Source organism: Astatotilapia calliptera, chromosome 7 (genome assembly GCF_900246225.1).
Source record: "Astatotilapia calliptera chromosome 7, fAstCal1.2, whole genome shotgun sequence".
Lineage (NCBI taxonomy): Eukaryota > Metazoa > Chordata > Actinopteri > Cichliformes > Cichlidae > Astatotilapia > Astatotilapia calliptera.
In genome coordinates this window covers 4278647-4299155 of record NC_039308.1, presented here as the reverse complement: position 1 = coordinate 4299155, position 20509 = coordinate 4278647, and the positions used below count along the sequence as shown (strand labels likewise).

Here is a 20509-nt window from a genome sequence, read left to right as displayed (position 1 = left end):
CATATTTCCTCACATTGTGCCAAACTGTTTATTTGTTAATTGGTAGAATAAACTTTTAGTATTCTTGATCATATCTAACTCTGTTAAGGTAGAAAAATAGTGCATCTAAGTTGGATTTAAGTAGATTCTTTTTTGTTGTTGTATTTTGAAACCCTTTGCTGGTGAGATGGGGTTATAATACTACTACTACACTACCAGTCCAAAGTTTGGACACATCTGGCCACCCAAACTTGGTGCTGTATACTTTGATGCAATGAAATGTTGAATTGTAGAGCCTTGTCTTTGATGAGTGTTATGAAAATACTGTTGAGACAAACTTGTTTTCATGCAGAAATCTTTCAGGAGTTGTCAGTAGCATGAAATACAAATACATTTATTATGTGAGATGTTTTTGCAGCATATCAAGAATAACAAAGCTATACGTAAATTCAGTAAGTTCTTAGGATGTCGTGTTATCCAATTTTCTTTTTACCATCTTTCAGATAAGAACACAGTTAATTCTGTACTATCACCAAGCAGCTAGGCTGTCCTTGAGACTCTGTGGAGAAAAATAAACTGGATCAAACAGTTATGTCAGTGTACCCCACAAGGTGCAACCGGGCCTTACAACTTTTAGCCCTTCTCATAATAATAGTGCGATTTTAATTATAGAGGGTTTAGGAATAAAAACAGACATGCACACATCATAGCAGCCTGTCTGTTTTTTGTTTTTGTTTTTATCTGTTTTACTCTCAAATGATTATTATGTGATGTACACATACTATGTATTACATTTTCTATTTTCACTCTACCATTTCTACTCTACCCCCTCTTTATGCTTCTGGCCCTGAACTCTACTGCCATCGGTGCTTTTTACCTTTTTAAAGACGTTATCCATGAATATACAATAAACTGTTACTAGGTGACTGTTGAAACAATACTTAAAATACTAGAAACTCACATTTTACATTTGCCATCTCTAAACTGCTAATTATAGGAAGATCGTGCTGCTGTCCCACAGCAAACAGAGCTAAATACTGTATTTCCCATTTTGTGGTTATGGCGGGTTGCCACTTGGGTGGGTGTTTGGATAACGAAACACCCACTGAGAGCTGATGGAGTCTTGCAGCTGGAAAGCAGACCCACGAGCAAACTATTTACACAAGATAATGACTTCATTTTCTCCTTCTTGAAATAGCCAACCCCTGTGAACAACTGGCTCCATAGATGAAAAATGAAGCATGACTCTACAACTGCTCGGCCCATTTTTCACGTTACATTGATCCAGGGCCTCATTTTCATTCATAGTTTAGTTGAAAGCCAGTCTAAAATGTGTAAACCGGTATAAAGTGCGTTCATCCAGTCATCTTTAAACTGAACCACTGCAAGGACAAAGAAAGGCCTACATGGTTGGCTGTAGGTCTGCACTCCTCACCTGTAGAAACCTTAAGCAGGAAAAGATTGTGTTACCTTAAAACAGTTAGGTCACTCTACATAATACTGTCTAAAGTAAAAGACACTACATCCTTACAAAATCAGATATTATGTACAGTGCTGTGAAAAAGCATTTTTGCAGTTTTGTCACACTTACATGTTTCAGATTAAACAAATAAAATATAAAACAGAAGTAAATAAAAAAGGCGTTTTTTAAATGATGCTATGATTTATTAATGGAAAAAAACTACCCAGCCTACCTGGACCTTGGCAGCGAGAACTAGTATTAAGCATTTGTAATAAGTTCAAACAAGTCTTTCATATCTCTGTGGACCTGTTTAAGGTCATGCCAAAGCATCTCAATTTGGCCAGGCCACTATGAAACCTTCACTCTTGGAGTAGTTTTGCTAGGCCGGCCACTCCGTCACCACTATTCCAATTATTTTTTTTACATAGGGCTAGGTAAGGTTGGATAGCGTTTTTTTAATAAATGAAATCATCTAAAAACTGTACTATGTACTTGTTTGGGTAACTTTGTCTATTAGGATGTGATTAATGATCTGAAACCTTTAAATGTTTAAATCAAGTTTGGTAAAAATACTTTTTCAGAGCCCTGTAAATTCACGGAAACAGCAGCAGTGATAAATAATATAGCCATGTTGGCACTAACCTGCAGTAGGTGTACAGGTAGGGCTGGCGGATTGCCTGCAGGGGAGCCCAGATGATGAAGCCCAGCAGAGCAAAGGGCAAGGAGGCGAGGAGGAGGAGCAGGTAAAGGGGTGCGGAGATCAGCACACATAACGTGAGGAAGGAGCAGGGGTCCTGGGAGCGCTGTCGCTTCTCCAGCGAGGTGGCCACACAGGACGCCAGGAGCCGGTCTAGGAACCAGTAGCAGGGAAACACCAGGCTCCACGACAAGCCATCCAAGAAGTGCAGACAGGCACTGGAATACGGGGTGATGTGGAGGACCATCTCTTTCCTTCTTTCTCTCTCTTTCTGTCTGTCACTTTCTCCTCACCTTGCACGTCCACGCCCACATACACTATAATCAATCACAAAATCTCTTCCACTAATTACATAAGCAGAAATAAATGAAAAAAGATCAGACTCAAATGTAGACCCTCCCCCATTCCTTGGAGAAAGGAACACTACATGGTTTGGATGATTTCTATCTTCACAGGAAAGCTTATCTCAGTCTTGCTGCCCCTCCCTCAGTAATTACACCCTCCACAGGAGGGGTCAAGGAGCGCAGTCTCGAGGTAGGCAGTTGTCATGATGAAAGCTATTCCCTTGATGACGGATCTATGATTGCGAGGACTCAAACCACCTCTGCAGGGGGTATCCACTCAACATCAGCATTTCCTCCAAACCTGAAGAAAGAAGCACATCGACAGAGGAAAGGCGGGAGAGAAGGAAAAAGAAGCAGGGGATCAGTAATTGACTTTATTCCACTGGGAGTGAAACTCATACATGTCAGAATGACTGTAATTGCATAATAACAGCACATCCCCACAGAGGCTTGTAAGCTACAGGCAAAATTATTTACTGTAGTTTGTCTCGTCTTACAAGAAGAAAGAATAATGTATGACAGCGAGTACGACATACTCCTGACAACAACACATTATGGGATGTATTTTTTTTAAGCTATTTCAGAAGACAAGCAGTTGATCAGACTGTGGTCATACTACTGGGGTGTGGGTGGGTTGGAGATGAATAGTGGGCAGGCTAAAACAGGTTAAATGGCGGCAGCTGCACGAGATAGTCAGTTGGATGTGCAGAAGGAGCAATCGGCTGATGTGGGTTGGCACTAAAATCAGCTGATTTGCATGGATGGCAGCTAAACTTGACTTTGTAGCCTGCTTACACTTATGTTGCATCTACACTGGAAGTGATTTGTTTATCGGACATCACTTTGAAGCTACCGGCAGGTCGCTTACAGACATTCCAGTAACCTAGAAAACAACTTTATGTATTTACTACCACGCCATGAGCCAATCAATGGCATTTGTCATTCTCACTGGTAGCTGTTTCAGTCACTCGCCTGCAAGTTTAATAAAGTCTGGCCCACTTTCATTGTCAGCAGTGCTGCAGTAACAGGTCCACTTAAAAGTGTTGTGTTTGATTCTGAAAAGATAACACATTTATATTCCTCATGGAAAAGTAAGTATATACAAAAAAAGGAGACAAGGTGACTTGCATTTGAATATTTCTCAGAACATAAATATTATATAAACTAAAGAGTTGAAAGATACGATGATATTAACGACTACAAAGCTCCTGAAGCTGAAACAAAGAGATTTCTTAGTGCACGAGCACACACAAATCCACTACCACAGAAATTTTTGGCCCGCAGTGTTTAAATAATTTAAAGTCTATGTTTAAATAGGAGAAGGGCTGTGGAAACAGCTCATCGTGGAATCAGTAATTGTTGTTACAAAAGGGTATCACAAAGGAAAGGACATTAACCACGTCGTTCTTCCAGCCCGCAGATGACTTAACCAGAAATTCCAACCCTAAATGCTTTTTAACCAACTTTAATATCAGCATAGGCAACAGAGGGAAGAGAATTGATCCCACCGACATGAATAAGTAATGACTAGATTAATTCATTCATGTCAACAGGCGAGTTTAGGAAGACAAAGAGAGTGCTGACCTTGGCGTAACATCATATGCCCAGCAGAGAAGGGCAGTGGAACAACCCATGCTTTTGAATGAACCTTGTCTCATTTGCTGTGCAACAAGACAACTATAAACTTGCTGTAACCGTGGAGAAATGCTGCGTGCATATTATACTCACAATCCATATTAAAGCAGAAAGTAGGTAAAGCAATTCTGACAAAGCTCACCAAATGAATGAAACTTTTCATTCTGTATTTGGACTGTATAATCACACCTCCACAGGTCCAAAGACAGCACAGGCTGTCACGTATTCATCTTTCTTTTTGTCAAGGGTCTGCTTTTTTAAATCTATTTAGGATAGAAGACTTTCCAGCAAAACATGTCTGTGGGAGCTGTTTGTCACCACTGTCTACTATTTTCTCCCCAAATGAAGCTCTTTTGTCAGACAGGCTCATTCTCTGAATAGGACATCTCTCCCAGAATTACCACCTCTTCCATCCTTGTAATCTTCTTGTGTAGGGTCGAAACCTTTGTATACTGTAATGATTCGTATTATGACAGAGGAGCTGCCTGTGCTACTACTTGCTGACTTCCTGCTGCGATGGTTGACCTGAAAAGATATAAAGAGATGACCTGCTGACTCACCAGTGGGCATAAGGGGCATATGACGGCAGTGTTTTACTGACTGTCTTTAAGTCTAACATGTGGAAGTCCACACTTCAATTCTCACTGGACATATGGAGAAAAGAGGTAGCACTTTTTGGGATTAAACTTTGCAGCACTTTAAAAAAAAAAAACTTTGGTCGGCCTTAAAACTGTGAGCTAACCTGTCCATAGGCTGAATGGCACCGGTGAGGCAGACAGGTGTACTGAGAAAGGCGACTTTAGCCATTATTTGCTAGGCCTCATCAAGTCACTGAACAGGACCCATCTTCCTTGGTTTTGTTTTTGATGAAATTATGTGATAAATAATGTGACCTTCAGTGCTATAGAGCATATTTTTAGTATTTTTGTATTGTGCACTCAAAAACCAGTGGGTGACATCCCTGTGGCATCTTGTATGTCTGGTTAAGTATGGTTTAAAGGGAGTTTATATGATTATATTTTGAAATAACAAGCATAATAAAAAACATTTATTATGCTCCAAATACTATATTTCCATATCTATTTTTAGTTCACTTTCTCAAAAAAGCAAGCAGACAGAAGATAGCACCCTCACCCCTTTTCATCCATCCATCTACCCATTTATTATTTATCCATCTATCATCCACTGACCCATCCTTCATTTATCCATTTTCTAGCCATTGATCCAACCATCCATGGACTGGTAAATGGTAAATGTTTCTTATAATGAGAAATGATTCTTATATAGAGCTTTTCTACTCTCGTGGAGTACTCAAAGCCCTCTATACAACACGCCGCATTCACCCAATCACACAAGCACTGTTGTCTATACTTTGCAGTGCTTTCTAACTAACATTCATACACATTTATACTCCGATGGATGCATCAGAGAGCAAGTGGGGGTTAGTATCTTGCCCAAGGATATTTGGCATGCAGACTGGAGAGCCAGGGATTGAACCACCAACCTTCTGATCAGCAGCTGAGCTCCTCTACCTGAGCTACAGCCACCTAATCTCATCCATCATTCATCCATTGATCCATCCATCATGTATCCATCTCCATCCATCCTTTCATCCATCCATCCATCCATCCATCCATTCATCCATCCATCCATCCATCCATCCATCCATCCATCCATCCATCCATCCATCCATCCATCCATCCATCCATCCATCCATCCATCCATCATCATTCATCTATCAGTCATCCACTGATCCATCCAGCATGTATCCATCTCCATCCATCCATCATCATCCATCCATTGATCCATCCATCCTTCATTTATCATTCTCTAGCCATTGATCCATTCATCATCCATCCATGTCTCTGTCCATTTATCCATACACCCATTCATCCATCCATCCATCCATCCATCCATCCATCCATGACCTCATCGACTCATTGAAGAGGTATGATTTTAGTCAACCAAACTTTTTAAACCTTGCAGTGTTACAGCACACATTACAACACTGTTTATTGTATTTTTAAGATATACGACAGAAGGTAATTATTTCATTGTTCTCAAATATCGATGAAACTCTGATATGCATTTAGAATAAGCAAAAGGAAGAGCAAGCAGAGAGTGAATAAACAAAAAGGAAGCAAACAGAGAGCTTACCCCCTGCACAAAAACTCTAATCCAGACAAATTCACTCATTGCACTGACTCCATGCCGCCTGGCATTTAAGCCGCAATTTGCAGCCACTGCTCATTAAAATGTGCTATTTCTGGCTGCTCGTTTTAGGTTTCAGGAAGAAAAAAAATACATGGATAATTCAAAACTCACTCATGCAAGAAAATCCTCTCACTACTTTCTGCTAGACTTGCTCGTGTTCAAATTCAGATTCATCAGCCTCTCACTGGCATAAGCAAGTCAATATTAGCAGGTTTAAGTATCATAACTCAACTCCAAACAATTCAATATTAACAGCTGCATAATAAAACTCAAGCAGCACAGCTAGGACGAGAGGTGCAAGTACGACAATCACACAGAGAAAGTTACAGTCTACAGCAGTTTATATGGAGAGATGCTGGTGTGCCAATACAACGAACACAGAAATCATAACATTCAAAAACTCCATCAGTAAATTATGATGATAGTGCTGTGTAATGATGATTAGAACAGGTATTTTCTGGCTTTAAGTTTGTATCATAATTATACCTCACACAGATAAAGACAATGTGATTTTATGTAAAAATGGTGTTATTATCACCTGTGGGGAGATTAATGCTCTTTCGATTGGATCCAACAGAGCACAGGATCTTAAAAAAAAAGGAAGAGAAAATTAGCAAATGCCAGCTAAAAACGCTCATTCATTTCAAAGAAGGACGTTTTTGTACCGCATGTTTTCATTTGTTTGTTTCTAATTTTCACATTTTCTTTTCCTGCTGCAAATTGACCTTGATGGTTGCTTGATGGTGATTAAAGCTCACAGAGTAGAAAATGATATATTATAGGCACATCTTCTTAGTGTATGCGTGTCTATACGTCTGCATGTACCCTCTCTCCTCAAACACTGTCACACATACAGCGATTATCAACATTTACTTTTTTTTTCCTCAAAAACATTTATTATAAATCTCAGTCATTTTGATTTCCCTTCATATTATACTTATTTCATTCCCTGTAAATGCAATTTTAAATTCTCTGGTTGCAATTTTTTTTCCTACGTCACTTAATGAGCACCCAAAATTTGAACCGGCAACACAACTTTATTCAATGAATTATATAATGACTTGAAAAAGCGCTGGAAGTCTGGCAAAAGCTCCCATAAGGTGGGCTTGGGATTGATAAGTAAAGACTTAACTGAACACCATAAGAATTAGTTTTTGTCCATAACTAAAGTATCCACACTGGCCCGATTACATCATCCTATCATCAACCTTTAACTCTGCTGAAGTCTTTACCCATTGTATTCATCTTTTTTGCCGCTTTAAGCGTTAAAATCCTCGATCCCACGGCCTTTAAAAGCTTCCACTTTCCTCAGCTTCTGTGGGGAGTTTACCTTTTGAAAGCTGCATCAACGACCACACCCAGAAAAACAAACCTCAGTCAGAGCTGATAGATCAACGAGCACAAACCGTCACATTTGGCCTTATCAGGGGAAGCTCAGCGGTGCATAATTTATAGCCAAATACGTCGCCTTGCAGGAAGAGACAGAAATACAGCGACGGAAAAAGAACAGTGACAACGTCAGCAGACACACACATGTTGGAAACACACACACGTTAAGGTACAGGCACACAATATTTTTAAAAAAGGTATACAAGTCAGCTTGTACTGCAGATAATTCCTTTGTTAGTGCTAATTAGCACTTCTGTTTGTTTCTAAAATCCTACTGCCGCCGAGATTTCACCAGAGGATCAATGTCGACTAATGAGGACAAATATTATATCTGTATTTTTATCTCTCGCACAGGAAAGCTTGAATTTACACAACCCCCCTTGTGTTTAATGACACTGCTCAACTATCACTTAAATAAAATCTAGAAAATCGTTTTTTGCTCCATAACAGGCTGCAGAGGCAGGTGGCACAGGTCAGGTGGCCAAGCAGCTGAATCATTTTAACTGATCAGCGTTGCACGGATGGTTTAGTGCTGTGGACCAGAACAACATGAAATAAACCAGGGATCAGTAATAAAGCCTTCAGTTCAGCTTTGTTTTAGAGGTGCTTCAAGTAAGAAGCTGTCTGTGAGGTGCAAACCAGGGAGAGCAGAAAGAGATACAAGCCGGTGATGGCAGATCATTTCCTGTTCCTCTTCAGACTCTGAATTTTAAACTGTGCTTGAAGGAACAGAAACAGCACTCAAATCATAACTTGTGTTTATATTTTCACCATACGGCTGCCTTTCACAGACCTGTACATGAGTTTCATGATACAGGCTCTGAAATTATGAACTTGTGGCTTTTTTCTTCTGAGTCGCTCGATGGTCAGGTTTTTTTCTATATGTATTTGAATAAAGCCACATTAGTAGGTGAACTGGTAAAATTGCATTTTCAACCACTATTTGGTTGGTTTCAGTAACTGTCTGGTACCATTATCTCCACAGATTATTATTTTTGCAACGTTAACTAAGTGGAGATTATTAGCGTCAGCCTGCATTCACTAAAATGCGTTTAAATTAAGATTTCTTGTTTCTCTTTAAGTATTTGGCAGTTTCAATCAGTGAGGCGAAAGTCTAGCATTATAAACTGATGGAGACTGGGAGATGTGGAAAATCTAACATGACAGGGAGTGCAGGAGTTTTCTATAGAAGAGCTGCTTCGTTATCAAATAAAATCTATTTATAAAAAGTACAAAAACCAATAAATACTGTTAAAAGTCGAGCAATCTGCATGTTAATAAACACCACTTTGTTTGTGCTGCTATTTTTTGTGCTTATTCTGTTTGCAGCGTGAGTCAAACTCAGGAATTTGATCCACAGCCAGGTGTAACCAGCAAACAAACAGCTTCTGCACAGTTGTTTTTTTTTTTTAGACGTTATAATAGACACGTTAACATCAATAAACATGCTGCACTTTAAAAAGCTAATTCCCCATTTGGCTAGGTTACCAAAATATTTTAGTTTGATGATGTTGTTTGTAAAAATCAATCAATCATCAGTTTTGCGCTGTGGAGTTGCTCCGCTATTAAACATGTCACTGTGGCAGCGATTTGCTTTCTGTCATTCACTGTGGGGTTTATATGAGGTACACATACGCTGTTATGATGGCAGCTGAATTTGTGGGTCAGAGAACCAAAACAAGCACTAAAAAAGTCTAACAAACAGATGTTCATTACTGTTGATGTCTTTTGTGTTAAATTAACCTGCGTTTTAATATAAAAATGTGCCTTAATGCACCTTTAAAATCTGCCTGTAAAAAAAAAAGGGAAGGTACATCTTGACCCTGACCGCAATATCCAGCTGAAAACTGTTGTAGCAAACACACAACAGTTATGGTTATTTTCATAACCATAACCATTTAAAATGACTTTATTAATTTCTGTGCCAAAGGATAAACTATGTGACCTCCATTATTTTTTTTTAGTAAAGTGGCTTTTTAAACTATTTAGCGCCTCCTGCCATTAATGAATCATCAGCAATGCCCTGTTTTACATTAGAGAGATGAAAACTTGCAGCAAGAGTGCAATTTCAACACAAACGCGCTGAGTGGTGCTTTAATCAGAGAGCAGTGTGGGAGTTTATCCCTTAATGAGACAAAAACAATGACACTTCAAAATTACCTTCACTCGTTTACATACTTAATCATCAGTGCCATTAAAATAAGGCAAAATACCATTTCTGACGCAATGTGGGGGATACTTGGAACAATATCAGGACTAAATTTTGATATTTTCTTTGTTGTTTTCATCTCCCTGGCTTCACGAAGCCAATATGATGCAGGAAAAGCGACACTGTATAATAATGTCGCTTTGGAGTACAGCTCAAGCTAACAATTTCTCCAGTAACATGCTCAAACAATCACCTAATAGGATGCGCACCTCGCTGTACTGTGAGCTCATTAGGACGCTCTGATTGACAGCCAGGATGTCAGTGATAAATGAATATGTCAGCTTGGGACCTGCAGTTTGCTAAAGTTCACTCAGAGAGCTTCATTTCAGAGAATTCCCCCCTCAGCCCCGATCAATATCGTCTGTCTGGATAAACAGGAGAAAAACTGTGTGCGAGCGCCAGCAGTCTGCGTGGACAATATGGAAGGTCAATAATGTCGTGTTCACTCGTGATTGTTCGAACTCATCAGCAGTATGTGCGCGTGACGTGTCGGTGAGGCACAGAACACATGCATTGTTTGAGTGAATACTGATGTGTCGGATGATTACGAACTGGAGTACTGAATCACAGGTTCGGGGATTCAAGGAAATATGAGCAACCAAACAACCAAAATGAGACCCATAAGAGACACAACTGTTGAAAATCAACAGGAACATTGGCAACAGGGATTCAAATCGCCAAAATAAGCCAGCAGTTCCAATACAGAATAAATAAATAAATAAAGCAAGTAAATATTTGTAAAGGAGGTAAATAACAGATGAAAACGTGTAAAACCCCAATTAAATGACTTAAAAATCTACATGATCACAAGAAAGTGACAATAACAATTATTTGTAGTCATTTCTGCAGTGTTCGGACTGGAATACCAAATATAGTCCCACCTTAGTTTGGAGATTATATCCTTTGAAATTTAGGAACAATTCAAGATTCACTTCCCAATCCACTTTTATATACTGTAGCACCAATTCATTACAAAAGTCTTGTCATTTATCTTTATATTACAAGGTGATGAGAGAAAATCTTCAGCAATAAGATGACCCACAAAGCAACCACATTACCCGCCTTCACAACATTAACCCTGGGTGATGAAAAGTGATGCTTGCATTTCCAGGTGACCCTCAGTGATGAGTTGAGAGTAAAATGCACCTCGCTTTATCCTGTGCATGCCGGAGACATGACCAACCTTGATAGAACCTTGTCAGCATTTGACATCCAGGGTGAAGAAGATGCCACTTACTGCTATGGACAGTATAGATGAATGGGGCTGCTGTTTAGACTAAAGACTTTGATCCCAGGTTGTAAGACCAGTCTACCCTGTAGCTATAATTCTCCCTTGTGAAACATAGTATGACCAAGATTTAAATGAAACTTGGTATGAACCAAAATGAGTGACTGAGACCACTAGCTCAGCAGCAAAGTGTTTACATATTTAAAGTCAGAGAGCCACTTTCTCAAACTTCTATAGGAAATCATTTTGGAACCATAGCTGTTGCCCTTGGTGGCCATTAAATTGGATTAATTAGGTTTAACAGACTTTTCAGACCCAGAAACTACGTGCAACTTTTATTCTATCTATGATTACTGCAAAGACACAAAAAGGAGACACAAAATATTGACAAATGGGTACAATATGACCTATATTTTACCCAAAGTGACCTAAATTGACACATGAAGCATCAAAAACAGATGTAAAACACACAATCTGAACAATATGGAACGTGAGCAGCAAAAAGAAAGAAGACAAATGATAACAAACGAATAAAATGAGAAAAAAATGTGATGAAAAGATGTAAAACAGTCCAAAGTTTTGTCCTCAAACCCACTGTAATGACCTAAAATATTAAATCAAACCAAAATCTGAACGAACTGAAGCAAAACCTCTGTAAAACAAACCGTTTATGACACACACAGGTACAAACAGACATCATTGGTCTGTGTGCTGTGCTGATCTTACAATCAGGACTGTTGTTTTACACGTCTGTGCTCATTTGAGACGGTTATTTTCTAATCCACCCGTGATTGTTGGGCAGCACGGTGTGGTGCAGCAGCTGAATGGAGTGATAAATGCCCTTTTGATATTTAGGAGAAAGAACAGAGCTCTGAGTGACACACAAGGACAACACACACACACACACACACACACACACACACACACACACACACACACACACACACACACACACACACACACACACACCACACACACACACACACACACATCCACTACACAAACAGCTCAGGGGCCTGTGGTGAAGAAATAGTGATAGGAGCAATAAAGCCATCTGGCAGAAACTAAAATAGTGTTGGAGTGCACATCAGAGCGATTACACCCTTCGTGCATCTACGCATCTTTTAATTTTCCTCGCTGTCACTCGTTTGTCTCATCTTTGTCTTCTGTGCTCATTTCCTGCTTCTGGTTCTCACACACAGCAGCTTGTGCAGGACCAGCTCTCGATCCAGCGAGTGCCACACGAACGCAGACACACAGGAGCATGCAAAGGCCAGTGACGTCGCTCTGCTCACAGCATGCTCCAGGGAGTGCTGTTGTCATGGTGACCTAGTCACATGCACTTAGTAACTGTACTACTGTGGCTGCCTGTCACTGTACAGGGAGCACAGATATGACACAGCTTCCACTCTCACATACATGCTGAAGCCTCTTATATAATGCAGGGGGGTTGGTGTGTCAGTTTATTTGCTCATGTTTCATGGCCCATCAGGCGCTATAATAGATGCAAGTAATACCCAAGTCACACGTTTTGCCCTGGATGATTGTTTTCCAATCAATTAAGAACTGCGTCTTCATGTTTCCATCAACAGCAAAGCAATCTAGGCTGAAATCGGGCCTTTGGGAAGAGTTGGGCAGAACAACAACTCCCACGAGCGCCCTGACTTTTCTTCTGGACTCGATAAACCGTCAAATTATTTATAATCAGTGGGAGGAGAGCCTGCAGCTGATAACCTCAATAATTCAGAGTATAGCTGATCTCAGGAACTTCACATGTGTGCCTTTGTGTGACACATATATGTACAGAACAGTGAGAAAAGCTTTTACTTCTTGAAGTTAAGTGTTTTCAAAATAAGCGTCTGAATATAAGATTGCAATACTATTAATGTGGGACTGGTGTTGGACTTATGTTTGGACATAGTTGGGGAAGGATTTTACAGTACTTTAAAGCTAACTTTTACCTTCTTTCTGGCAAATTTAGAACCATTTTAAAGTAGTTTGGGGTGATTTACACTGTTTTTGCCAAGTTTGGTTTTTTAAATTTGCACAGTTTGGGATTTTGCTTTCAGACAGGCTTTCAGAATGGACTTAAGTGGTTTCCAGAGTGTAGAATCAATTGGCAAAATTTCAGAATGCTTTCAGGCTGATTTTGAACGGGTGTTAATGTGGTTTGGGACTTGATTTCAGACTGGATTTCAACTGTTTTGATTGGGTTTCCGACTTGATTTGCAAAACTTTTAGGCCGGATTTGGTTTCAGAATGGATTTAATTGATTGTCCCATCACTATTAGACTGGATTTGGACATAAAATGTGGGCATTTCAGAAAGTTTGACTTGTTTAAGAATTACTGCACTTGATTTTGGAGAACATTTTGCACTTTTAGACTTTAGATAAAATTGAAACTGATATTAGATCAGTGGATTGATCTGAGACCTGTATTGAACCTGAACTTGCAGACTTGCCACAGTATTTTCATGGCTTTTGACTTCCTTGTTGTTTAATGTAAATCTCAGCCTGATTTCATGATCTTCAGATCAGGTCACTGTGGGAACCAGACCACCCTTGTTCGCTAGTGGCTGATGACAGTTTTTGATGACTGTGGTTTGGACCACTGGATTTTTCGCTACCCCAGAATGAAGTCAGACGTCTCGTTGGTACTGCATGATTAAGCAGTTTCATTTAAACAGCGTCCCATCACTGTTTTTCATAGTTTCACTCTTTTTCTAAAAATGTTTTCAACAATGCTTTGAGACACAGAAAAGGTGAAAAGAAAAGATCAAAGAGAGAAAGAAAAAGAACAAGAAAAGGAACCAAAAATCTGTGAAGACAAAATGCCAAGATTCCTCAGTTTATCTTGTAGCCTAACTGCCAGGTACTATCACTATCACTATCAATAACTTAATGAATAAATAAAACAGAGGCATTCTGGTCCATCTGTGTCAGTTCCATGCCATCCATTTCACATCAGAAAATTCACAGTGACACTAAAGCTCGCGTCCACCCACTGATGCTGCGTAAGGATCACATGTACGTCTGGTCCAGTATTGCACTTTGTCCCTTGACTGCCTGTTACACAGATATTAGTGATGAGTGTTAAAGGTTTCATTTTCCCACTTTCTGTCTTGTCAAATTGAAAACAAATCCTGCACTTCAGAAATCTATGATTATCTTAAGCTATCAAGAGATCACTCCCTCCTCTTCTCATTCCGTTGTTGCGTCTCTATTTTCAGTGCGATTGTGCTGCTGTAACATGGTTAGTTGGAGACATATAATACCATCACTGTGAGGTACACTAGAATCAGCAGGGTAATTTGATCAGGGCCCGCTGCCACCTGCTCTTGAGCAACATTTCAGCTCTCATGATAGCAAATGAACTGGGCAAGGCTGGCTCAGATCAGGAGGTTTGTTTTTTGATTTGTAATTCTGAACATTCAGCTTCTGGCATTGGAAACGCTGCAAACATGAGATATGAGGAGGACAGAAACTGATCAGATTCATACAAAAGCTTCTGAAAGCACCACTGCAGGCTGCCAACGGTCCACGCTTTCAACAACAGCTTGGACCAAAAATGAAAGCAAACAGAATATTCATTGTGATGGATGACAATTGCATAAAAAAGTCTGCTTTTGGAAACACTCAGCAGTAACATAAACATATATCATTTGGAGTAAATGGGTTGGAACATCACCACGATGGTCCTTCAGCAGAGTGACACTATAGCTTTTATTTTAACCCGTGACCTTTTGTTTCATGTCGCCCTCTCCTTCATGTCTGGCTCTCCCACATTTACCGTCTCTCTTTGCAGTAGATGATCTCATAAATCGCTGTGCAGAGCAGCGCACACTCACCTCTGGACTTTTACATAACACAAAGGCTGCTATTAGAGCCTCTCTGCCATTAACCTGCTTTTGATTTAGGGCCCACGTCAGTGTGTCATCAACTGTGTATGATGGCAACTGTGATTTGTAAGCACAGCATAGTACTATGCAGTGAAGTGCAGTGATATTTTTACTTGCTACAAACTGCATCCACATTGTAAAATTTGTTTTCAATGCTAAAGTTTAAAAATGCATTTTTATGAGGATTATAGAAATGGCAAAAATGTTTAATGTTAATCCCATGTTAACATTTTATGACTGTCACACTCATCGAAACTCTTTTAATGTCTTAAGCGCTGCCAAAACGAATCAGCAAACAACAAAAATGTACAGAAGGATGAAAGTTTGTAGAGCGATCATTATTCTGACTGACATCTAACACATACAGTGTAGGTAAGGTCAAATCCAGTCAGCCACAACAATGATTAACACAAACGTTTTGCTATAACTTCACTGATCAGTTTCTGTGGTTTTGCAGGAATTTCCATTCCTCACAGCTCGTGTACTGACAGAGTTGTTGGTCTGCCCTTTATTGAGGCATTCAGAGAATTATTGGCCCACTTTTTAATGTCCCAGCTGCCAGTGTCCATCTCTGTGCATGGCGAAAAGTTTATTTTCATTTCAGCCTCTTTTAAATTAGTTCTACTACGTCATACGCTTGACCTGATCAGGCTGCAGGGTTCCTGAACTGCAGCATCATAAACTAGCAGGTTTATTATATAAAGGTGTGCTCACATGTCATGCATTTCCATTCACACCTTTTGTATGTGGGCTTTGTTATGTAGATCACAAATCTGACTGGGGTTTGTCTTTGTTTCACCAGCTAAATGTAAAACAGGGCTGCTATCCACCAAAAAGCAGGTAAAGTGCACCTGAAACAGTTTTAACTGACATTACCAAGAACAGGAGAATCATATAGTTATAAAATCACAATTAAATACATACAATAAATAAAATACTGACTACAATTTACTCTTCTGAACCATAATCAATTTGCCAATGATGTAATGTGCTGAAAAAATATAACCAAGTAGTCATTGGAGTCTGGCTAACTGCCGCTATCTCAGGCCTTAGCTTAAGCTAGTTTCTCTGCATATTTCCAGATTTATTATCTTTAAAGTTTTCATGACTGAAAAACTAGAAACAACTTTGTTGACGTTTTGTAAACAAATAAAAGGAGAATTAATTTGCATGAGAGATAAAAAATAGTGCTAAAAGATCGCTAGCTAAGCTTAGCAGCAAATCTTCTGGAAATATATGTGTTCATCCTTATTTAAGTTAAAATCCTTAACCCTCATAATGTCCTCCCGATTTCCATACACCTGTTGTCCTCAGGGGTCAAAAATGACCCGAGGACAACACAAGGGTTAATTTAAATTGATTAAAACAATTATTTACACTGATACTTGACACGTTACCTTTAATAAATATTAATAATATAAGTTAAAAAGAAACTAATATATATTTGTTATATATGTTATATATATATATATATATACGAGGTCAAATACTGTAGACAATGTTCTTGGGAGCTATTTTGAACAGTTCATTTTAAAGCATCTTTTAGATGCTCCTGAAATGTAATAATCATGCATGCATGTAAATATAAACACACGGTGTTTGACCAGTTTGCAGCAAGTGAAGTAAGCTAATGTTTCCTTCGGCGAAAGGAAGAAATAAGCTAGTACTATCAACCTTCTTTCCTTGCAGGTTAACATCCACTTGCCTGTGCACAATGTATTGTTTAAATGCCAGACACAGTCAATATACAGTCATTCACTTTCTAAATCAGTTTTAAGAAGCACTGCATCATCTATTTCTACCTAGCTTTTTACGTCTTCCATCAGAGAGAGAAAGTGCGGTGGAGCGCCACCGTCTGCATAACTAGCTGGTATTTCTGGTGCTGACCAATGTTCCCTCTAATTTTTCATGTGTCTGCGCGAACACACAAACTCTCTGAGCGGACACTTGGACCACTGTGAGCGACAGCAGACGTGTGCACTGTGGTCACGCCAGCATCGAATCCATCCAAGTTATATGGTTAATTAAAATAAGCAAATTACAGCATTTACATTTGTGTTAGACTACTTTTAATTAAGTGCTTTAGCCCACTTACAATGAAAATTTTAAAAAGTCTTGTTCATGACCTGTGTAGTACGTTAACACTATTGGAAGTAATTGAACTCCAATTTTGAAAACACAGCTTTCTTTATATATATATGTGTGTATATATATATATGTATATATATATATATATATATGTGTGTGTGTGTGTATATATAAAGAAAGCTGTGACCAATGTTGGGCAATTAATTATATAGTTACTTCTTCAAAAAAGTAACTGAGTTATGCAAACAACAAAGTTTTTTGCAGCTGTTTAGCTAAAAATGCAGCCAAGGCGTTTTTTAAAATAAACATTTCAAACTATTTACAGAACAATCAGCTGTTCTGCATCAAATTTGATGCCACACAAATTATTTGTGCCACTCCAAAAAAATAATTACAAACTACACAAGACAACACACTAACTTTAGACTCCAAACACGCTAAACGTCGCATCTCAAAACACCGGCGTCACTACTAAAACCTCCCCCTATTCTAAACAACTAAATGGCATGTTGCCATATCATTGGTCGACATGGTACATTTTTCCACCAATAGGAAAGGGTTTTTTGGTTTTGTCTTTTCTCACAGGCGGAGAGTGCTTTCCTTATAAAATGCCATGTTTACCATTTCTTCCCGCAGTAAATATAAACAACGATAGTATTCAGGAAGAAAACGAACAAACATATATTTTTATCATAACTCTGGTTTTACGTGGTCTATCAACGCAATTTAAAAACTGGTATAAAGTCCCCACTTTTTCCGTCAATTGTTTCATCTGTCCTGCTCACATCTCCAATGGTTGTACGCGTTGTCATTAACGTGGCTTCACTCCACATGAGCCACGCCGCTTTGCTAGCTAAAACACCGGTGTCGGCACATAAGGACCCTGTCATAGCCTGTCAACGACGTTGATTAGCTCGGTATATACGAAAGTGAATCGCATCCTTGGCTGGAGCAGCCAGTCACCGGTCACTTACTGACTCACACTGTAAAACAGAATCAATTGTTAACGTATTTATTTTAATTTCAATTCACGATAGATTTTATTTTTGTGCGCAACGCAGATTTTCTGTGCGCAGAGAGCATGCCAGCAGTGCGCGATTGAGCACACAAGCAGCTTAGAGGGAACATTGGTGCTGACTACAGAGGGCAGCAATGTTAATGTGTTTAGTAGTTATGTACATCCCCAAATATAACCTTAACACATGAATGAATAAATCAAAAGCTTTATGGTCCTCACACGCTGCTCACTCATTATAAAACAGAATTTTGCACTTCAGACTTCAGTTCATGTGAGATCTTAGATACGATCCATGTAAAAGAGGCTCCAGTTCTCACACAGATAATTTTCATGCGCTTTTTTGTTTTTATTTCCCCCAACTGTATCTTTTAGAAACAAAGTTTTTCATAAAGATATACGTGCTTGTGAGGACGAGGAGAAAAGCTCAGACAATGATTTTCTTTGCACTCTGTTCTGTTCTTTACTGACTGTTTAACACTAATTGGTGATGCAGTTGGACAAGAAGGTTTAAAAAGTAGCCTAAGTACAGTAAGATGCACAGTTAAGTCACTCAGCTGCTCTAATGACTTACTAATGTCGTCCTTTCTGCAAATCATCTCTCACCTCAGTCACAGCTGCACTTTTATCTGACAGCCATTGTAAGGCAGTTCATTCAGACCAATACACTGCGAGGGTCTATTAGCTACATTCAGATTCAGTGGATTACAGTCATGACTCGCAATTACCCAGCAGCCCTCTGGGCACTCATCCATGTGGGTTCAGGGTAGGGGGCAATGGAGCTCGGTCAAAAAATGTGCGTGCATGTTTTCTGCTCATGCCTATATGTACATTTGCATGCGTGAGCTGCTGCTGGGTGTGCTCGCTCTCTAATCCAGGGCAGCCAGTTTGTAGTGGATCAATACCTCAGTCTGATGGAGGTCAGTGTAGCAGTCTACTCAGTATAACAGGAGATAAGGCAGCAATCCACACTGCAAAAACTCCCTTACTAAAAACATCCGAAAATACTATGTTAATAATATGTATATGTGTTACCTTCAAATAAAAAAACAAACAAAACAATGCTATGCTAGTAAATAAAAAACCATCCATAATCACAGCTGAACCAGGGCCAAAAACTGCAGTTCCTCTAATGGCCAATTGAGGCTGGTTCCACAAGCGTGTCATTCCCCATAGACTCCATGGTAAAATAAGTTTTGTAGCATTAAAAAGCATGTTTGATGCCTGCTGCAAAAAAAAAAAATCTTTACAGGTAATTTTTAAATTCAGAACTATCATACAGTGATAGAGCCAGAGCCATCACCTCTGCTAAATGAAGTCACTGAAATGGACCTCTCGACTATGTTTGCTTTATTGTTGCTTTTTAGAGCATTTTAATGGAATTATGTGACAAACAGGCGAGCGGTTCATGCTTTACTTCTGAACCAGTGACTTGCTTATATTTTATAAGCAGGTCTGTTTTTGATGCAGATTCTTAGCCAGGCTTTCTAGTATTAGCTAATTACTCTCATCCCACAATCTCATCCTAACAAAGTAATTTTTACCTCAAAAAAACTAACCAAAATACTCACACTGAAGTCCACTGAGCCCAGAAACCAATGGGTGATGTCACCATCTTTCAGGAAAAATAAAAAATATGTATAGAAATGAATGATACCAGCAGACGAACAGCTCCAGCCACACTCATATTTTTTAAATCTTACTCACCCTTTCTCTGCATTCACTCATCTCCTCCCTTCTCTGTTTCCTTCCACCCACATCACAGCAAACAGCATAGACTCTTTCACATAATGCTATCGCAGACATGGAGGCAGACACACAAGAGCTTTCATGTTCGGTACATTAAGTCATCAATACTTAACCGGGACACTGAGAAGCATATTAAACACTCACATGTGCATCCAATACAAACACACACTGTGCTTTCCCCTTTGGCCCTGCTGCAGATAAAGCAGCACAGCTTACTCAGCTGTGTGCTGATCCACCATCAACACACAATCATGTAAAAAGAGTTTCACTCCCTTTAAACCACCAAAGTACATCTAATGTTAGGACTGCTGCACTCTCTCCCGAACACGTTGTGGTGTTTCTGATGATCTAAGACTTTAATTATGTTTGGGTTCCTGCCCAAAGCAGCCTGTGGTCATCTCCCCACCTCGCTCCCAGTAGCAAGGTCATATTTTCTGATTCCTCTCAAAAACCCAGTAGAGAAGATCAGCTTTGCCACGCTTTAGAAACACTGTGGGAAACTCACACAGAAAAGCACGGTCCTAACTTCTACGACAGGTTGCTGAAAACATTCACACGGACACTCAAAGCTGAAAATAAGTTTCAGCCTGGCCTTGGCTG

At 39.4% G+C, this 20509-nt stretch overlaps 1 protein-coding gene across 3 annotated transcripts in view; it reads right to left on the bottom strand.

Annotated features, from left to right (window-relative positions):
• smpd3 (sphingomyelin phosphodiesterase 3) overlaps nt 1–20509 on the bottom strand; it is an 86775-nt gene that overhangs the window by 45801 nt on the left and 20465 nt on the right. For 2 of the 3 annotated variants that reach the window (XM_026172582.1, XM_026172584.1), the window contains exon 2: nt 2084–2783. In XM_026172582.1, coding sequence (XP_026028367.1) covers nt 2084–2385 — 302 coding nt within the window. In that variant the 5' untranslated portion in view covers nt 2386–2783. Of the gene's footprint in view, nt 1–2083; nt 2784–6869; nt 6919–20509 lie in introns of all 3 variants that reach the window. The other variant, XM_026172583.1, reaches the window with a different exon arrangement.